The 22417-nt window shown below is 39.9% G+C and overlaps 1 protein-coding gene across 9 annotated transcripts in view; it reads right to left on the bottom strand.

Annotated features, from left to right (window-relative positions):
• Positions 1–22417, bottom strand: part of sestd1 (SEC14 and spectrin domains 1) — a 165695-nt gene that overhangs the window by 72758 nt on the left and 70520 nt on the right. For all 9 annotated transcript variants that reach the window (XM_043693498.1, XM_043693497.1, XM_043693501.1 and 6 more), the window contains 3 exons: positions 16581–16689; positions 11763–11853; positions 1369–1482 (listed from right to left, as the gene is read on the bottom strand). In XM_043693498.1, the coding sequence (XP_043549433.1) occupies positions 1369–1482; positions 11763–11853; positions 16581–16689 (314 nt within the window). The remainder of the gene's footprint in view (positions 1–1368; positions 1483–11762; positions 11854–16580; positions 16690–22417) is intronic.

Below are 22417 nucleotides of genomic sequence, written 5' to 3'. Positions count from 1 at the left end.
TAAAATAGACCATTTTGTCTATTTCAATCTAGTCACCCTCATTACTGTAATCAACGCAATTTCAAGGCCAACTAGCAAAACTATCAGTGTGCATTTTCTGGAATTTGCAGATTAGCTAACTGTTAAGTAGTTAAACATGGAGGCCCAGAAGTAGCTCTCAGTGAATCTACTCCACTCCTGGAGATGCACAGTTGTAGACGTCTAAAATGCAATGATATTTAATCACTAAACTGACAAGAACTTGCAGTCTTATGCTCTTTGTCTAACTGTAAAAAGTCTTGTTTATTGACTGAGGTGTAACTAGATTTTAACAGCATAAATTCATAATGCTTTCTAAAACAGCCTCAATGGTTCTGAAAAAGTAATTTTATGTTTGTTAAATATAATTTTCTTTAAAACAATAAGAAATCTCATGTGGTATGCAAATAATTATTCTTCTGACAATTTATTTCAATTTCTAACTGAAGCCTATGTATAAAAAGAATCTTCAGTTATTATCTCACTATGATACTTAAAAAGTAAAATGAAGGAATTTAGTTGTTCTTACTTCCTGTTTCCTTGCTGAAAAAACACTTTAATACGGTTGGTTGCTTATCCTGCTTGATATACTATTGCTGAACACCTGATGATTCCCTTGGCTTAGAGTCATATTTAAAGTAACATCTGGAAAGGGAAATTTGGCGTTATAGAGATCACCAGATTTTCCAGCTCTATTCAAGGTCAACAGTAAAAACTGGTGCTTCACAGCTGTTTACGAAATTTAGCCCATTGTGTAAAAGCACAATAAACCTATAATGATTCTTCAGTATTTAATCCACTTCAGTGTTGAAATAAAAAAAACATTAAAATGCCCAACAGTAAGAAACAAAAAGCTTGATTAAACTCATTCTTCCAAATCTGAAAATTAGAATTCTTTTAAATTAACGAAAAATGTGAAACCACGAACCGATATCAACCCTTTTTAAAGAAACAATCCTGTACGTACAAACCATGAAAACCTCCTTAACAACAATATCACTACTCAATAAACAATGACAATTACTTAATCAAATTAATTAAGCTTTTCACACCAGCTCCAACATTAGGTCATTTGTACAATGCCATTTTCAGGAAGGCAGAAAGATGATATTATAATCTACTTTCTGAAAACATTTGATGGAGATTTTCCACAAGTGTGATGGCTTTAATCTGTAAATACAATGAACACTAACACTGAAGACTTCCTAATTTCAGATACTGATTACTACTCAGAGAAATTGGTTTTGACTTTTACATTTAATGGAAGTAAAGTAACATTGGAAACAGTAAATCAGGTTAAAAATTACAAGAAGACAATACCCATGATGGGAGAACACAGTGTTCACATACCTCAAATCCAAGTCTATCTTTCTCCTTCCAGAAGCAGAAATGAGTCACTTTCTTGTCCCAGAATTCATCTGGTTTCACCACACAAACTAAGGACACCTCAGCAGGAATCACATTCTAGGTAACAAAAGAAAATCTGTGTCACCATTTTTACATTTTTCCCCAAACGTTTGCGATACTGGGAATATTATTTTAGACTTAATATCTGTAAAAAGAATTAACATATGATTAAGGTAATTCAGTTCACAACTGCCACATCTTCATTTCTTCAATACATGCATTGACAACAGAGACACAAGAGGGAACTACTAAGCACTTATCAGGAGACCTGGGTTCCACTCCCATTTGCTTCAGAGGTATATAACAGCTTGAACAGTTAATTAATAAGTAATTCAAAGTTAATTAGGGTTCTTGTGGCACAGTGGTAGTGCTTCTACCCGAGTCCAAAGGTCCCACCCATCCTAGAGGTGTCTCTGAACAGGTTGATTGAAAAATAATTTATTGTGTCTGTTGGTTGGTAGTACTTTTACTTCTGAGTTGAAAGGTAGTGGGCTTAGTTGAGGCAGACAAATCTAAGTAAATATTTCATGAAGTACTCAGGTGATGCAGTGGTAGTGTTCCTACTTCTGAGCCAGAAGGGGAAGGTTTCAAGTTCCAGGTAAGAAATAAAAAGGGAAAGGCGACACCTGTGAGAGTAGGCCACATGCTCCCTGACAGTAGTGGGTCTGACAATAAAACAGGAGATAATGAGGGCATATAACAAAGGCAGTACATTAATTATCAGCAACTTTAGTCTTCATGTAGATTGGAATAGTCAGATTAGCAGAGCAAGCCATGAGAAACAATTCATACAGTGGTCTTATGTTCCATTTAGGACAGTTTCTTAGATCAATATGTTGTGGATCCAACCAGGCTATTTTGAATCTGATAATGTGTAATAAATGTGTTTAATAAATTGTCTCAGAATAAAAGATTCCTTCGGAAATAGTGATTAAAATGTGGTAGAATTTAGTGCGCAGGCTCAGAGTGAGAAACTTGGGTTAGAAACTGTGCTAAACTGAAATAAGGGTAATTACAAGGGAACGATGGCAGAGTTGATGGGAGTGATTGAGAAAAGGGGTTTAGCAGAAAAGATGATTGATGAATAATGACCATGACAGATTTTTAAAAACATCGTTCATGACCCACAACAAAGATATATCCCAGTAAGGAATAAGGATTCTAGGCAGGGAATAAACTGATTGCAGTTATCCGATGACATGAAGATGGCCAGAGTAAACCTGCCTACCATAAGACCAGAAGGCCATATGACACAGGAGTGAACCCGATGGGCCGAATGACCTACATCTGCTTTCAACTCTCAGGACCTTATGCTAGGCAGTTTTACTGCAGCCATCTTCATGTCACTGGAACATATTAAATCAGTGCAATGCCTTATCTAACGGTTATCATCAGAAACCAAAAGCCCCTGTCTGTAGCAGTCTAAATTCAGACGCCAGGGCTCCAGGGCTAGTTTGTAGAATAAGTGAATAACCTTTGGTGACATTGTTACAAATGAATATTGAAGACTCTCAAATCGCAGGTTTTAGATGACGAATTTCCTCAAAAAAATCCTAAAGACTGAATATAGGAATGATTTATAATCTTTGAACACGCATCTTCTCAGGCAAGTACATAACTCTGGGTCACATAGCTCAATAACAATTGGCAATTTTATCCTTCATTTCTTCTGGAAGGTAATAGATTCCGAGTCACTATTTTATGCCTTGTTAATCATTGCATAGGACATCTTTGTTAACATTTATCCAATTACTCAGTACAAAAAAAAAGGGCTTGCAGTGGTAGCAGGGGCAACTTCGGAGGTGACGACTTTCCACACTTTTCACTATACTCCTGTTCGTGAGTACACATGATAATGACACCTAATTCTAATTCATAGGAGTGAAAATGCAAGTCACACATGGGGTGTGATTATGGAGGTTCTGCCAGAAGATCATGATGTAAGATTTTAGATTAGGACTCATGTCTGGATCTTGTATTCTCTCCTTAGTCAATGGTTCTCCTTGTGGTTGTAAAATCAAAGAAAAAAAAGTTCTACTTCTGCACTGTTCATTACAATCCTTCTCTTGTTCATTGTTGACTTGTGTATGTGCATGGATGTCAGTGAGGGCAGATTAAACCTCAACTATAACATTGGCTCAGTTCTCCTGTAATATTCATGTTCAAGGAGAAAGTGAGGACTGCAGATGCTGGAGATCAGAGCTGAAAATGTGTTGCTGGAAAAGCGCAGCAGGTCAGGCAGCATCCAAGGAACAGGAGAATCGACGTTTCGGGCATAAGCCGTACTTCAGGAATCATGTTCAAGCCTTATACATGAATGACAACCAATTGGTCTGCTCAAAATAGTACCTCGACATACAAATATCTCCAGAGTGAGACAAATTTGATAACAAGTAATGTGCTTTGAAACAGTGGAAATAATGCAGCTTATTTTAACATACTGCTCCTTTTCTGCCTTACAATGACATGTAATCAGATGTAATATTATTCCCTAGATTTACCAGAATAAATTGACATTAATGCTTCCTGGTATGATTTTACTGTAGCTGATCAACAATGCAATACATCTTCTATAGTGACATGTGCAGTGCATAAACACTTACAGTAGATTTAAATGGCTGTTTATTTTTGCCCTGGCACATATTTGAAACATTAAGAATGTCATGTTGCAATTGCAGCAGAATGTTGGAATTGATCAAGTCATCGGTTTCAAAGTAAAGTGATACGTTCATGGAATCTCACAGTAAATAAAACCGCCATTTGTCACATTGTGCTGGTCCAATTTAATCTCATACTCAAGTTCTTCTCCACTATGACGATATTATGGCTTTAATAGGTGTATTTTGTCCTTTTTTTTGAAATGAAGAAAGGTTGAGACAGAGGTGCAGAGTGGTCGGCTCAAAGCCAGTAAATAGTTTTGAGGTCTTGGGGATTTTTCTTTTTAAACGTTAGAACAATAGAAGCAGCCTGAATAGGTGGGTGCAAGCTTCCACAGAACCAGGATTTTCAGTTTTAGCTTGCTGCAATTGCTGGAGTATTGAATCTGGATGTGGAAGTTCTTATTCTTCTCACTATTACAGTTAAAAGCTGCAGTTCTCCTCCTGCTGTTAGAATTGCATGCGAGACAATCTATTTTGATGGATTTGTCTTTGCCAAGGTGATGTTTATGGGAGGTTACTATACTGAAACTGTTAATTAGTTGCAGTTAACATATGTATTATTTTGTTAAGCATTCCAATCGAGTTATAATTAAGTAAATTTTTATATTTTAATTTTGTCTGTACAGTGTGACCTTGATTATCCGGCATTCAATTATTCAAATTTCGGATTATCTGGTAAGATCGCAAGGTCCCAATGCTTGGCTAAACTATGTTAGCCGGCATTCGATTATCTGAACATTCAATTATCTGACAAAATAATCCCTGCCCATGTTGTTCAGATAATCAAGATTCCTCTGCATTTTAACTGTAGTGTAAAGTGTGTTTTGCTTAAAGTTGAGTTGTTTGACCAATCGAATTGCATTTTGAACACCACGCCTTACACTTACTTTTAACATCAGACAAAGTTAGGATTGAGACTATCTTCTTAATATATTTTGAGGGGATTTAGTCTGATCCATAACACCAAAGAACTGAAAATAAACTCAACCTTCTTCCCTGGAACGTTGGAGGCGGAGGGGTGACCTTAGAGGTTTACAAAATTATGAGGGGCATGGATATGGTAAATAGGCAAAGTCTTTTCCCTGGGGTCGGGGAGTCCAGAACTAGAGGGCATAGGTTTAGGGTGAGAGGAGAAAGATATAAAACAGACCTAAGGGGCAACATTTTCATGCAGAGGGTGGTACATGTATGGAATGAGCTGCCAGAGGAAGTGGTGGAGGCTGGTACAATTGCAACATTTAAGAGGCATTTGGATGGGTATATGAATAGGAAGGGTTTGGAGGGATATGGGCCGGGTGCTGGCAGGTGGGACTAGATTGGATTGGGATATCTAGTTGGCATGGATGGGTTGAACAGAAGGGTCTGTTTCCATCCTGTGCATCTCTATGACTATAACGTTTCAAGTTGCACATTCTTGATATAAACTGCACTCATATAAAGTATTTTCTCCACATTTTCCAATAATTTCTTGTAACGTATTAAATCTACAATCCAGCCATTTGCCAGCAACACTCCAACTGATTTTTCTTCCGCCCACATGGACTTCCAAGGTCCTTGAATGCAACAGATGTTATACAGCTGCATGACAATTAATGTGTTCCAGCAGAGCAGTCAGGCAGGCAGGAGGGAACGTTACTTGCCAGGGGAAACTGTTCCACCCTGCTTGCTCTATCAAAACTCATCACCTTGAATATCTCAATTAGTCCTGCTCAAGAAGGACAACTCAGCTTCTCCAAACTGCCCATGCAACTAGTATTATCCTGGTTACTCTCCTTCGTATCTCGTCCCAGATCTTGAGATCCTCTGAAAACCTGAATTGAGTGTATTAGATTAGATTAGATTAGATTACTTACAGTGTGGAAACAGGCCCTTCGGCCCAACAAGTCCACACCGACCCGCCGAAGCGCAACCCACCCATACCCCTACATTTACCCCTTACCTAACACTACGGGCAATTTAGCATGGCCAATTCACCTGACCTGCACATCTTTGGACTGTGGGAGGAAACCGGAGCACCCGGGGGAAACCCACGCAGACACGGGGAGAACGTGCAAACTCCACACAGTAAGTTGCCTAAGGCGGGAATTGAACCCGGGTCTCAGGCGCTGTGAGGCAGCAGTGCTAACCTCTGTACCACCGTGCCGCCCACAAACATGCAACAGATGTTATACAGCGGAGGTTGAACGAAAATTTTGTAAAGCTTTAGCCTTCTTTCTTTTTACATGATTTTTAAAAAAATTATTCACAAATAAAGGACATTGGAACGGCCAACATTTATTGCCCAAAGGATTTCATGTAGGATATTCCAGGATTTTAAATCACCAGTGAAGGAACAGCAATATATTTCCAAGTCAGATGGAGCATGGCTTTGAAACCACTCGTATTTTTCCTTAATTCCCACATGTGAAATCATTGGAAAGACCAGCATTTACTGTCTGTCCCTAATAACCTTGAACTGAGTACTTGTTTGGCCATTTCAGAGAGCATTTAAGAGTCACAAGTAGGCCAAATAGACGTGGTGCTGGAGCAGTGGACAACAATGATAGCTCATAACGAGATTTACTCAACTGCCACTGGGACAATTACAACCATCCAAAAATCTCAATAGAATTGAACTTGATACCAGTTCTTGAGGTTACGGAAAATTCCTTAAAGTAATACAGATTCTTCCATTGATAGGGGCACTCTTTGAAGTCACTCCACAACTGCAACTCAATTATAACCCAATTTCAAATTAAAAAAAAATCAGTGATGGACCTAGTCTTGAGAGCAAAAAGAAAGCAGTGTTTTGAAGAATTTGGTTCAGAGGAATGTGGGAGAACAAGGTAAACAATTGTACTGGAATATCAAAAGCACCAAAAAGGGATCTAGCAGGGAGTACCGGCACAAGATTGACAGTGAGGAAAGAGGAAAATAGCAGATGCAAATACTGAGGTCTGAGGTTTATAGAAACTTACAGAATACTGAATGGCCTGGACAGAGTGGATATTTGGAAGAGGTTTCCACTGGTTGGAGAGACCAGAACCCGAGGGCACAGCCTTGGAATAAAGAAAGGCCTTTTAGAACAGAGAAACTGCTTCACCCAGAGAGTGGTGAATCTATAGAATTCACTGCCATAGAAGGCTGTGGAGGCCAGGTTATTGAGTATATTTATGACGGAGATAGATAGGTTCTTGATTGTCAAGGGAATCAAGGGTTACAGAAAAAAAGCAGGAGAACGGGGCTGAGAAACTTATCAACCGTGATTGAATGGCACAGCAACTCCGATGGGCTGAATGGCCTAATTTCGGCTCCTACATCTTATAGTCATATGATTTGCAAGTGCTGCTTCAGGGTAGCATCAGTTGAATTGGAATTCTACATTTTTACAGTACAAGCTGTTCTGCTATAGTGCAGTAGTTGCGTTCTCGTGTGACCTCATGTCATCGAAAATCGTGCAACAGAAATAACAGCCTTTGGGAAAAACAGGGTTGGGTAGAACTACCAAAAATAAAAACCAAAACAAAAATAGTAATTAGCTGAACATAAACAATAGAATGGTCTAAGTAAATGTTAAAATCATACATTTTAATGAATTAGTACAATAACTTTAAGGGGTTTCTGAGTTTGCTAAGTTACAGTACTGTACTAAGACGGGGCTGAGGATCATCATCAGCATCATCATTATTTTCAGGTGCAGTTCTGGGTGCAGGGTTACGAAGACAGAAAATACTTAATCCACAAGTGGATGGACTCATTGCTCTCAAACAGTTTCTTGGGGGAGGTTGGCTTAAAAAAAAGGCATTTCGTTTTTGCTGCTTTGCATCTTTCTTCTTTCATGAAGAAGCTGCTCATAAGGTGTTAGATAAGACTTTATATCACAAACTGCTATCCTGCTGTGTTCTGCATTGTAGTCATTATCTTCTAAGAGCTGCAACTGCTTCTCAACTTCCTTCAGGATAGAAGACAAAAGAGAAGTGGAAAGTTCTCATGGTGCTGCATCCTGGACTTCTTCATCTTGAGCTTGAATTTCCCCCACAGAAACAAGTTGTTGTAGATCCGTCTCCACTTCTTCAAATCTAATTTGCTTTGCTACAGCAACACAATGTTTTCTGATTGCTGAAAGCTCCTCTGGCGGTTCAACACCTTTAAAATCATGAAGAAAATCTGGGAGAAGCTTCTGCCAAATTGCAGGCAAGCAGTCCTTACTGACATCGCCCCAGGCCTCCACAATGATGCCAACGGCATTCTTAATGTTAAAGCTCTTCCAAAATTGAAGAACACTGTCCTCATTATCGCCCTCAGTAGCTGCAATCAGCTTCCTGAATGTGCATTTTAAATAATAAGCTTTAAAAGCTGCTATTGCACCCTGGTGAATGAGAGAGGTTGTGTTCAAAAGGTAGAAATAGCACTTTGATGTTTTCAGAAAGCTCACCAGTGGTGAGAGGATGGCTTGTGATGCATTGTCCAGAATGAGGAGAATCGTGAAATGCAAATCTTTTCTCCTGCAATAATTTCTAAAAACATCCTCAAAAACATCAACAAAAAAGGTCAGAAAAAGTTTTCCCTGTCATCCAACCTCTTTTGCATGACCTGAAGAAAACACTTAGAGTGGATTTAAGGTACCCAGGGATGGAACTGCATAATAGCCAATGGGAGGTCGTATTTTAAAAAAAAATTGTTCCCAAATTCACCAATCATATTACAGCCAAATCGCATTGACGAAACATGTGTTATAGGAGAACGATCTGTATTAGGAGAGTTGGACTGGAATGTGCTGTTTATATTTAGAAGCACTGCAAAGGAAAACCTGGAAGAAAAATTTCAAGATCTGGAGATACCAGGGTGTGATGAAAGCAAGATGTCAGGAAGTGAACCTGGAAGGAATAAAGGAAGAAACAGAAAATAAGAAGTTTAGGATGAATCCCAAATCTTGCAGTAATACAGTAGAATAGATTTTCATCAGTGGTTAAGGACACTTAGATGCAGCAAAAAAAATATAGGATGGAGAAAAGTCACAGAGCATGAAGTAGGATCACAGTTGGCAAGAGGAGGAAATCCACTGGCATTCAGAATAGGAGAAGCAGCAATTGGCACAGGTCAGGAAATTAATGGCACTTATAAGGAAAGCAGCCAGATGCAGCAATGAAATGGAGAAAAAGACCCAGGTGTTCAGATTAGGTGAGGGCAAAAAGTGTTAGATGAAAAATAGTTATGCTAAGAGAGGTGAGGGGGAGCAAAAGAAATATAGGGTATATCGCAGGGACTAAAGGAGTAAAAGTGAATCCTTCTGCTGTTTTTTTCAGAAAACTTAATTATCAACCAATAAAACGCTGTTTTCTATAAATGCTATCCTTTAAGTCATAAATTACTTTTCTTAGGAAGGAGAACTTCATTATGTTTAGATAGACTTCAGATACTTAGTGTGGAAATAAGCCCTTTGGCCCAACAAGTCCACATCGACCCTCCGAAGAGCAATCCACCCAGACCCATTCCCCTACATTTACCCAACACTACGGGCAATTTAGCATGGCCAATTCACCTGACCTGCATATGTTTGTGACTGTGGGAGGAAACTGGAGCACCCGGAGGAAACCCACGCAGACACGGGGAGAATGTGCAAACTCTACACACAGTTGCCAGAGACAGGAATTGAACCTGGGTCTCTGGCGCTGTGAGGCAGCAGTGCTAACCACTGTGCCGCCGTTTAGCCTCAAGAAAAACGTTAAAGTTTATTTTTTGATGTTAGGTTGTCATTCTAACTGAAGTGATGCCAAGAGTTAGCAACATTTGTACTAAGCATTTCTGATTCATTGAGTTGCAAGTTAATGCAATAAAATTAAGTTTATTGCGCTACTGTAAATTTTTACTTGTCCTAAACTACACAATTATTTTAAACATCAGTTAGAATGTTTATTATTTTTGCTACCCAGAAGCCAGAAACTATGATGTGATTTGCACCAATTCAGACATATAATAATATCAAAGATTTGGGTTCAAATCCTTAATATGCTCATTAGTAGGTACAGTAGAAACTCGATTATCCGAACAAGGTGGGCGGGCACTATTTCATTTGGATAATCGATTATTCGGAAAATCGATTAAATGCCTTTCCTCTGGGGCTTGGAGTTATAAAGTCTGCTCCCCGTCCAGGAGACTGCAGCAGCACACAGCATGTGAGACTCTGCCTCCCTCTCGTCACCGGCCTCCGCCCCCAACCCAGTCCAACTCTGCCCCGCCCCCAACCCCACATGGTCCAACCCCGCTCACAAGCTGGTCCAACCCTGCCAACCCTGCCCACCCCCCACCCAACGCCCAGCACAAAGCGCGTGAGCCCATGGCCACCCCGACCTTTCCATCCCCAGCCCCTCTCTGGGGCATCCGGACTGCACACCAAGAAGGCTGCTGCTGCCTCTGTGGGCTAAGTCTCCAAATAGCGCACGTGCGCGCGCACACACACACACAACTTTTTACTGCAAATTTTTGACAGGTTCCATGTTTGCCCTGTACGGGACAATGTTGGAAAGATTACTCCTGGGAAGGTGGGCGGGGTGGGGTTAGGGTACACCCCTGTATAGAACTCCAGGGAAAGTGTGGGGAGAGTGAGAGGGCGGGAGTCAGTCATTTGGAGACGGCACCTGTTTAATCACTGTAAACAAAAGACACGATCACTGCTAGAAACATGTCTTTGATGTAATGTTTCTATTGGGACCTCGGGATTTCCTTTGGATAATCCGATTTTCAGATAATTGGTATTCGGATAATCGAGTTTCCTCTGTATTGACAACATAAGATGAGAACACGAGAACAACTGTTCATTCATAGAAGTGGCCTTTGTTGCTCTGCTTAAATCTGATGGAGCCCAAGAGCATAAAACATTTTGTAGCAAAACAGACTGCCTGGCCTGAAAGACTGATCATATCTTCCTACAAAAACAATTTACTTCACAGAGACCATCAATTTAATCCACTGGATTTACCACCATGTGGTTAATTTTCTTGGCACTATAATTCAGATGACTAATGAAGCATGGCTACTTATGTGCACAAAATGAACTTGTGGTTACCGCAATTTTACTAATTCCCTCACTGCAACAGACAATGGATCTGACAAATTTAAACAGAATTCTGTAACTTCATAAACACTAAAGTTTCACTTGGTTCTAAATCTGCATAAAATTGAATGTTAAAAAGTAATTGGGAGGTGGAATTTTGGCAAATAGTTGCAGATACTAAGTAGCCAAGGACTCATGCTACTCAAAGTTTCCCAGCAGTAAGGGACAAGAGCCAAATATGTAAGTCTTGGCCCAATATATTAGCACTTCACTCCAAAAGCAAGTAAGTCTCTCTTCTGTTTATATAACTCTATTAAAAGAGAGGAAGCATTTATATGAATTTCACATTGTAATCTAATTTGTATGTTTTCAATAAGCTGAAAAGAGTAAAATACAATTTAAAATGTGTTAGGTTAAAATAAAAGTTCAGTCTTTATAAAACTTTCCACAATTTGTCAAATATTCAGATGTCCAATTTTTTTGCACTGCTTTCTTCAGAAGATGCTCTTCAGGAGCTATTAGAACTTGACGGAAATGGCAAGATGTCCTCTGTACCATTGCTTATATATTAATGGAAATGAATAAAACTAGAAAAGATTTGAATTGAGTTACATGCATACCTATTAGTTGTGAGGAAACTTTACCTGCAGCATCAGTACAACTGTCTTCACTACATTCCATTGAGATTTCCGGCCATCCACAATAACAGTAAAACCTCTGGCTTTACACTTATCGCTGCAAAAAGCAAAACATCAACTTGAACACTGAAGTCAAACAGAAAAATATCAATATTTGTAGGCCTAGAAATAAAAACCATAGGTTATATTCTGAAAGGTTTGCAAGGGTTTCAATATATCTTTTAATTAACCTGTAACATGTGTAACAATTACAAAAATTTCTTGCAAAGACCAATTCTGGAAATTGTTCAAAAACTGCCCTAGAAGAACGCATACACATAAATAAAATTCAAAGAACAAGGCCTGAGTTTTAAACGTACAGAAATAAAAAAGGCTTTCAACTCAACAAGCAATTAGGTACTAGATGCAGCCCATTGACCAATAATAAAATTTAAGGTTCCAAGTTAGTCCTAACAAATCATCTTTATGATCTACCCTTTGCATTTATCTTAAAATGAATTCAACTATTTTACAGGTACAAGTTCTTTATGAGATTTTACCAAATTCTTCAAGCTCATTGAGGTCAGAGATCCAGATTTTTACAGCTCAAAATCATTGTAAAGAAGCACAGAAAACAACTCAACTTGCTGGTAAAATTAACGAGCAACTTCCTCTTACCAATTTATAATTCTATGGTGTTCATCAATAAACAGATGTCTTGGATTACTTCACAGTGCTGTGCAGAGATGAAAAGTGATGGGAGTACAAAGGAATGAGGACAGAACTGGCTGGAGTGGACTGGAAGGGGTTTAGCAGCAAAGACCAGTCAGAAACAATGACAAATGTTTAAGAAAATCATTCATGGCTCATTAAAAAGACATACTTTAGTGAGGGAGTAAGATTCTAGGAAGGGGATAGCCAAATATGGTTATCCAGGTTAGTTAATGGTAGCATCAGATTAAAAAAAAATACGATGTGGCAAAGATTAGTCAGAAACTAGAGGATTGGGAAGTTTTAAAAACAAACAAAAGATAACCAAAAAATAATAAAAAGGAGGGAGAAAATAAACTTTGAGGATAAATTTGCAAGTAATATCAACATTGACTGCAAAAGCCTTTTTAAATCCAGGAAAAAGAAGAGAGTTGTCAAAGAGAACTTCGAAAATAAAGCTAGGAAAGGGCATAGGAGTTGAATAAATGCTTTGCATGAATCTTCACAGACAAAGACATTAATAGCATTCTAACAATACTAAATAATCAAGGGACAAAGTTTCGGGAAACAAATGGAGCTAAAGACCAAAATGTCCCCTGGAACTGGAACTGATGGACTGCATCCTAAAATATTAAAGGATATAATTACAGAAAGATTGGATCATTTCAAAACGTGGACAGTAAAATAAAGTAAATGAACCTTGCTATCACTGGCTTCACAACATAATGAAATTAGAAAATTCAATGACCCTCCAAAATTACCCAATTGCTCCTAAATATTCTTTATGAATAACAGATGTCAGAACCAAGTTTATAGCTTAAATTAAAAAAACAATTTATTATTAATACAGTAACTTTAGCAAAACTAAATTATGAAGTATAATCTAATTATGATCTATGATTTAAACCCAATCTTCTTTGATCATAACCCCCAACTCACACACAGACTAGACAAAAAGAGGTGCCATAACATTTCTTATGTCATTTAGTGTCCAATTTCACTTCATAATGCTCCTTAGCACATATTAGAATATTTAATTATATTTGAGGCATAAAATATTTCAGTGAGGTGGGAGTCAAATATCATCTTAAAGAAAGAAAGATGAGTAGCAAGATGAGTTTCATTGTTCAGTTTCAGGGTCGCTGGTTTCAGTTTCAGCAACACCTTATAGCAAATAGTCAGAGAGAATAAATGACTGACTCTACGCCTGAGTTACTTTGCTGCAAAGATAGAGGCAGATCCTGCTTCTTTTAGTCTGGAAACCTTCTGCTCTCACACATATCAGCTGTTCACTTGTCCAGGATCAAATCAGAACACTATCATCAGGTTGATGAACTCTGGTATCTACAACTGGTCACAACTGCACTAACCAATCAGCAATCTGTTGCCTACTGAATCTCACTCTGCACATACATGCCCATGCATGCCATCTTATCTCTCTTCTTCCCAAAGCAACAGTGTAAATGCAATTCACAATGAGTTCCAGTAACCTGTCTTCAGAAGTATACAATTCCTTCTCCAGTCCTTGGTTTTAAAACAATCTTTTTCCCATTTCCCACAAGAATCTTACTATACAAACCTGAACAAAAACAAACAAGAAAAACGTATACTTGTTATGATCCACTAGGGAGACTGCACAATAGATCAAGTCCCATTGTTCCCCAAATTATCACAAGTAGTTAAAAGTTTAGAGAAAGCAGCCAAAGTTCCCAATTTACCAGACAACAAACTCAGGTTAAAAGAAGACACTCACCAGGTTTCTGTACGTGACATGAAAATAATGCTATTACAAACTGATTGCCTTTAACCAATGTAGACTAGCATATATGAATTGGAACTTACAACTCTCTATAATTTAAACTTCACACTTTTTAAATTCCCTCCTTCACAAGCAGATACACAGAGACAGACAAGACATGCATATTAAGGTGGAAAGAGGAAAAGAAAATCTGGGAACTGGTTCACTCATGCCAGTCTGGACCTCAGGAGTTGAAGGGATATTTTCTTTTGGTTTCTTCCAATTCCTTTCAGTTCTTTGCTGTTGACTAGTTACTTGCACACCATAAGACCATGAGACATTGAGCAGAATTAGGCCATTTGCCACTGTCAGTCTGCACTGCCATTCACTCATATCTGATATGTTTCTCAACTCCATTCTCCTGCCTTCTCCCTATAACCCTCGATCCCATTACCAACATGAACCTGTCAAGTCTCAATGACTTGACCTCACAGCCCCCCATGACAATGAGTTCCACAGATAAACCATGCTCTGAAGAAATTCCTCCCCATTTCAGTTCTAAAGGGAGTCTTTAGATGCTGAACCTTTGCCCTCAAGTCCTAGTCTCTCCTGCCAGTGGAAGGATAGAATCATAGAATCCCTACAGTGTGGAAACAGGCCATTTGGCCCAACATGTCCACAGCAACCCTCTTCATGTCCACTCTATCCAGGCCTCTGAGTATTCTTAATTTTCAATCAATCATTGCCTCTCATTCTTCTAAACTCCATCATGTGCAGATCCAAAGTCCTCAACTGCTCCTCATATGACATACATTTATCCCCAAGATAATTCTTGCAAACTTCCTCTGGAACCTCTCCAACACAGCACATTCTTCCTTACAAGTGGGGCCAAAAACTGCTCACAATATTCTAAGCCTTACACAGCCTTAATAATAATTTTTTGCTTTTGTATTTTAGCCCTCTAGAATTGAATGGTAACTTTGCATTTGCTTTCTTAATTGCCAACAGAACCTGAAGAAACTTGTGAACTAGGTCTCCCACGTCCCTTTTGTGCTTCAGATTTCCTGTTTAAAAACAGTTTCAACCTCTATACTTCCTACCAAAGTTCACAGCCTCACATTTTCCCACATTGTATCCATCAATGCCTCTGCAATCTCCTCAGCCATCTTCTTTAGAAATGTAGGAAAGTCCCCAGATGGATGAACACAATTCTGCAGAGCTGGGCACAGTTAAAAAGGTTCACATGAGGTTCTGCATTTTGACGAGCAACAACAGATATGCTTCCACATGTTAAGGTTTCCTGATAGAATGCTCAGTCAAGAATCTAGCCAACACTTGTGCGATCATAACTCAAGGCTCAAGTCCACAAATTCCTCCATTGTGTGGATGTGGCTTACTTCATGGACAACTGTATGCAACACTTCAAGTGCACACAAGAACTACATACAGGGATTCACAGGATGCATGCCACATTGAGTAAGCTTGACCAGTTGGCAGCACTATTGTATCAAAGTGATATTTGCCAGTTGTACCAAAGCTGGATTCCCTCCCAGTTATCTGAAGCACCAGCCAAGAGCTGTGGCTGTCTTGGAAGATGATAGCTACATTACTTATCAGCAGTCTTCCCCTGGATCAGAAAGGCCTGGGTTCAAGTTCTACCTGTTCCAGAGGGGTATAACAACATTTCTGAACAGGTTGATTAGAAAAATAGGTTCATAAAAAAAAAAAATTCTGACCAGCTTAATTACAACAAATTCATAGCTTTATAGCTTGGAGACACAATTCTAACATGAAGTGAGATGAGAGGTCAACAGACAGGGGCTAATGATGAAAGAAATTTGGGATCAGGATAATTGCATATTTCTTTCATTAACACACAATTTTCCACAATATTTTATGCCACACATTTGCTTTAGTTGCCAATTGTGTGTGTCTCTGGACATAAACACAGAAGTATATTTGAAGTAAAAATTGAGTTTTCTTTGTAACAAAGAATTCAAAAGTCTGCTTGCAATTTAGTTTGAAATTTCAATAGCAAAAACCCATGTACGATTGACAAATATGCAAGAAAGGTTAACAGGATGAATAAGGATAAAATATTGGGTCTCTGCTGAATAACTATCATCAGCCCTTGATTAAACACAAGCAAACCATTTATCACAAGAAAGTTCCCACAGTTCAATTCATTTCACAGTGCTCATACTGTGAAACTTGCGATAATTTAAAAAATGCATTTCACGAGACATGTGACTTATCACAAAATAATCTCCACGCTCACCTGACTAAGCAAACTTATTTGCAATTAGTGACACAAATATGTAGATTAAACAAAAATTTGTACAAACATAATAGCATTTTCTTTTAAACACAGCTAGAATACATGAAAGAAAAATCACCTTGGAATGCTGAGCAAGTAATCCAAAGTGACACTTAGCTCATCCATGTTTGTTTGCTCTGAACATAATGGGATTGTCAGGATAAGGCCACTTCTTCTGTCTTTGCCACCTAAAAAAGGAAATAAGTTTTGCCAGCAAATTACGATTGTAAATCAATCAAAAAAACATATTATAACAATGGAACAAAAAGTTTTCGAAGCAAGTATTATAGGTAATTAGGTGAGTTAAGGGTGCAATATGTGGTTGTTTGCGGTTCTGGTCACCAACTCTTCTGGAGTAGGCACAGAGAAGATTCGCCAAGATATTGCCAGGATGGAGCAGTTTAACTATGAAGAGAGGCTGGATAAGCTCAGGCTGTTTTCTTTGGCACAAAGAAGGCTGATAGGGCCCAAGGAATATAAGATTATTAGCAGCACAGAGGACAGAAAGCAGGTGTCCCTCTTAGGTGAAGGCTCAATATCAAAGGGGGTCACAATTTTAAGGTGAAAGGCAGGTTTAGATGGGGTTTAAGAAAAGCTTTTTTCACCAGAGCATGGTGGGAATCTGGAATGCACTGCCTGGTCTGGTGGGAATCTGGAAAGCCAGGAAACCTCACAACCTTTAAAAGTACTGGATAAGATCTTGAAATGTCATAGTCGCTATAAGTCAAGCGCTGGAAAGCATAAGACCACAAGAAACAGGAACTGGAGTGAGCCTGCACCACCATTCAGTAGAATCACAGCTGATCTGATATTCATGTCCACACGTATTCTCTTTTTGTTTCTAAACTTATCACTTTATCTTGAAGATTAGTATCTCCCATATAGAAATACTTCCACTGGGAATGGAGTTGCTCTAAATTTATCCCATTTTATCAAATTATTAACAAATTCTCCACCAGAACAAACAGAAATATTTTCAATCAGCACACGGTAGCATAGTCTATCAATGTGTAATCAACTTAGTGCCTTTAGTGTAATGAAATGTTCCAGGATGCTTCACATAAGCATTACTGCGAGCTTGCCAATTGAATACAAAACCTTACAGCAGGGGACAGAAGGTGGTCGTAGAGGGTTGTTTTTGGACTGGAGGCCTGTGACCAGCAGGATTGCACAGAGATTGGTACTGGGTTCACATTGGATTGTCATTTATATAAATAATTTTGATGAGAATACAGGAGGCATGGTTAGCAAGTATGCAGATGACACCAAAATTAATGGTACTGTATAGCTGACAAGTGAAGAAGGTTATTTGAGATTAGAAAGAGATCTTTATCAACTGTGTCAACGGGCTGAAGAGTGGCAGATGGAGTTTAACTTGGATTAATGCAAGGTATTGCATTGTGATACAACAAACAAGGGCAGGACTTATACAACTAATGGTAGGGGTCTTGGTAGTGTTGTAGAACAAAGAGTCCTAGGGGTTCAGGTATTTAATTCTTTGAAGCTTGCATCACAGGGTGGTTAAGAAGATATTTAGCACGCTTGCCTTCTTGCTCAGACCTTTCAATATTGAGTTGGGACGTCATATTGAAGTTGTACAAGACATTGGTGAGACTCTTCTGGAGTACTGTGTGCAGTTCTGGTCACCCTGTTAATGGAAGGATGTTATCAAACTGGAGAGGGTTCAGTAAAGGTTTACCAGGATGTTGCCAGGAAAGGAGGGTTTGAGTTTAAAAAGAAGTGAATAGGCTGGTACTTGTTTCACTGGAGCATAGGAGGTTGAGGGGCGATCTTATAGAGATTTATAAAATCATGAAGGGCATAGATAAGGTGAACAGCAAAGGTCTTGGCCCCAAGGTGGGGGAGTTCAAAACTAGGGGACATGTTTTAAGGTTAGAAGAGAAAGATTGAAAAAAGATGGACAACATTTTTGCACAGAGAGTGGTTCATATATGAAATGAACTGCCGAAGGAAGTGGTGGATGCAGGTACAGTTGCAATGTTTAAAAGACACTTGGATAAGTACACGAATAGGAAAGATTTGGAGGGATTTCAGCCAAATGCAGGCAGCTGTTACTAGTTCAATTTGGGAACTCGGTCGACATGGCACTGACCTAGGCATCTGAAATAAGTGTAAACACAGTCATGTCGACACTGTGATGTGTTCCTTCCTAATTTGTGGGCTTGTGCCAAAATTGAGACAGTTATCCCAAAGACTAGTTAAGCATCAGCCTGTCACAGTCATACTCTCAGAATCATAACTTGCATACAATGTCTCAGACACTACCACTGCCATTTCAAAAACATAGGCATATCCTGTCCCATTGGCTGGTCAGACTCATTAGAAATAATACTCAGGTATGCAAATGTTTACATGGAAAATTGGTCCGAGGCACAAAAAGCAGGAAAAATCCAAAAGGGTCAAACCATCAGCCAATCAGCCTACTCTCCATTGTCAGCAGAGGGATGGAAGGGATCCATCAACATATCAGGTTGAACATACAAAAGGAATAATCTGCTGATGTTTAATTTAGATTCCACCAAGGGTACTTAGCTCCTGACCTCATTGTAGCCTTGGTCCAAAAGTTGACAAAAAAAATGCTGAGAATCAGTGAGTGACTGCCTTGGGAATCAAAAAGGTGCATGTAACCACATGTGGCATCAAGAGGCCTCAGCAAAACTTGAGTCAATGGGAATCAGGGTAAAAGCTTCTACTGGACAGTCACACTGCACAAAGGAAGGTGGCAATGTTTGTTGGAGGTCCAGCATGTCAGCCCGAGGCCATCACTGCAGGAATTCCTCAAAGTAGGTCCAACCATCTTCAACTGCTTTATCACTGACCTTCTTTCCATCATAAGGTCAGATGTGTCGATGGTCAATGATAATTGCACGACGTTCAGCATCTCTGCTGTACTTCAGATAGAAAAAGGTTCATAGGTACCAGGACCCGGGCAACTGCAGGCTCGGGTTACAGGAAGTAAGAGTTTACACAGCACAGAAAAGGGCTTTTTAAACCATCATGTCTGGGCTGGTTATCAACCATCTATCTATTCTAATCACATTTTCCACCACTTGGCCCACAACCTAGTATGCTATGGCATTTCAAGCACACAGAGACATTGAGTAATACAGCATGGAAACAGATCATTTGGACCAACCTTTCCACGCCGAACATAATCCCAAAGTAAACTAGTCCCACCTGCCTGCTCCTGGCCCATATCCTTCAAAACCTTTCCTATCCATGTACCAATCCAAATGTCTTTTAAACGCTGTAATTGTACCCACACCCACCACTTCCTCAGGATGTTCATACCACACATGAACCATCTTGATAAGTGAAGTAAAAAGAGGTAAAAACAATGACTGCAGATGCTGGAAACCAGATTCTGGATTAGTGGTACTGGAAGAGCACAGCAGTTCAGGCAGCATCCAAGGAGCAGCGAAATCGACGTTTTGGGCAAAAGCCCTTCATCAGGAATAAAGGCAGAGAGCCTGATGCGTGGAGAGATAAGCTAGAGGAGGGTGGGGGTGGGGAGAAAGTAGCATAGAGTACAATAGGTGAGTGGGGAAGGTGATGAAGTTGTCCAACCTGCCTATCTCCTTTTCCACTTATCCACTCCACCCTCTCCTCCCTGACCTATCACCTTCATCCCCTCCCCCACTCACCTATTGTACGCTATGCTACTTTCTCCCCACCCCCACCCTCCTCTAGCTTATCTCTCCACGCTGCAGGCTCTCTGCCTTTATTCCTGATGAAGGGCTTTTGCCCGAAAAGTCGATTTCGTTGCTCCTTGGATGCTAACTGAACTGCTGTGCTCTTTCAGCACCACTAATTGATAAGTGAAGTGTCCAGATAAGGTTGATAAGTGACAAGTCACTGTGCCACACAAGTACTAGTCAATGATTGTCTCCAATGAGAGAATCTAACTATCACTCCTCGACATTCAATGATATAGAGTCATAGAGATGTACAGCATGGAAATAGACCATTCGGTCCAACCCATCCATGCCGACCAGATATCCCAACCCAATCTAGTCCCACCTGCCAGCACCCGGCCCATTTCCATCCAAACCCTTCTTATTCATATACCCATCTAAATGCCTCTTAAAAGTTGCAATTGTACCAGCCTCCACCACATCCTCTGGCAGCTCATTCCATGCACGTACCACCCTCTGCGTGAAAAAGTTGCCCCTCAGGTCTCTTTTATATCTTTCCCCTCTCACCCTAACCCTATGCCCTCTAGTTCTGGACTCCCCGACCCCAGGGAAAAGACTTTGCCTATTTACCTTATCCATGCCCCTCATAATTTTGTAAATCTCTATAAAGGCCACCCCTCAGCCTCCGACACTCCAGGGAAAACAGCCCCAGCCTGTTCAGCCTCTCTCTCTATAGCTCAAATCCTCCAACCCTGGCAACATCCTTGTAAATCATTTCTGAACCCTTTCACGATTCACAACATCTTCCCGATAGGAAGGAGACCAGAACTGCACGCAATATTCCAACAGTGGCATAATGTCCTGTATAGCTGCAACATGACCTCCCGACTCCTGTACTCAATAATCTGCCCAATAAACGAAAGCATACCAAACGCCGCCTTCACTACCTTATCTACCTGTGACTCCACTTTCAAGGAGCTATGAACCTGCACTCCAAGGTCTCTTTGTTCAGCAACACTCCCTAGGACCTTACCATTAAGACTATAAGTCCTGCTAATATTTGCTTTCCCAAAATGCAGCACCTCACATTTATCTGAATTAAACTCCATCTGCCACTTCTCAGAACATTGGCCCATCTGGTCCAGATCCTGTTGTAATCTGAGGTAACCCTCTCGCTATCCATGACACCTCCAATATTTGTATCATCTGAAAACTTACTAATTGTACCTCTTATGCTCGCATCCAAATCATTTATGTAAATGACAAAAAGTAGAGGACACAGCACTGATACTTGTGGCACTCCACTGGTCACAGGCCTCCAGTCTGAAAAACAACCCTCCACCACCACCCTCTGTCTTCTACCTTTGAGCCAGTTCTGTATCCAAATGGCTAGTTCTCCCTGTATTCCGTGAGATCTAACATTGCTAACCAGTCTCCCATGGGGAAGGAACCTTGTCGAACGCCTTACTGAAGTCCATATAGAACACATCTACTGCTCTGCCCTCATCAATCTTCTTTGTTACTTCTTCAAAAAACTCAACCAAGTTTGTGAGACATGATTTCCCACGCACAAAGCCATGTTGACCATCCCTAATCAGTCCTTGCCTTTCCAAATACATGTACATCCTGTCCCTCAGGATTCCCTCCAACAACTTGCCCATCACCGTGGTCAGGCTCACTAGTCTATAATTCCCTGGCTTGTCCTTACCGCCCTTCTTAAAGAGTTGCACCACGTTTGCCAACTTCCAGTCTTCCGGCACCTTACCTGTGACTATTGATGATACAAATATCTCAGCAAGAAGCCCAGCAATCACTTCTCTAGCTTCCCACAGAGTTCCCGGGTACACCTGATCAGGTCCTGGGGATTTATCCACCTTTACCCGTTTCAAGACATCCAGCACTTCCTCCTCTGTAATCTGGACATTTTGCAAGATGTCACCATCTATTTCCCTACAGTCTATATTTTCCAGATCCTTTTCCACAGTAAATACTGATGCAAAATACTCATTTAGTATCAATAAATCTACCACTAATATTATTCTGAAGTTTACGATTGATTAGAAACAGAACTTGATCAGTCATATACATTCTGTGGCTACAAGAGCAGGTCAAAAGCTGAGAATACTATGGTAACTCACCTCCTGTGCCCGTCCACCATCTACAAAGCAGAAGCCTGAAGAATGTTAGATCTCACTCCTCCTGCCGAGATGAATGCAGTCCAATAATGCTCAAGAGGCTTGACACCATCGAAGACAAAGTA

Source organism: Chiloscyllium plagiosum, chromosome 7 (genome assembly GCF_004010195.1).
Source record: "Chiloscyllium plagiosum isolate BGI_BamShark_2017 chromosome 7, ASM401019v2, whole genome shotgun sequence".
NCBI classification, from domain to species: domain Eukaryota; kingdom Metazoa; phylum Chordata; class Chondrichthyes; order Orectolobiformes; family Hemiscylliidae; genus Chiloscyllium; species Chiloscyllium plagiosum.
Note: the sequence above shows the minus strand (reverse complement) of the source record. Positions and strands in the feature narration are given on the sequence as shown.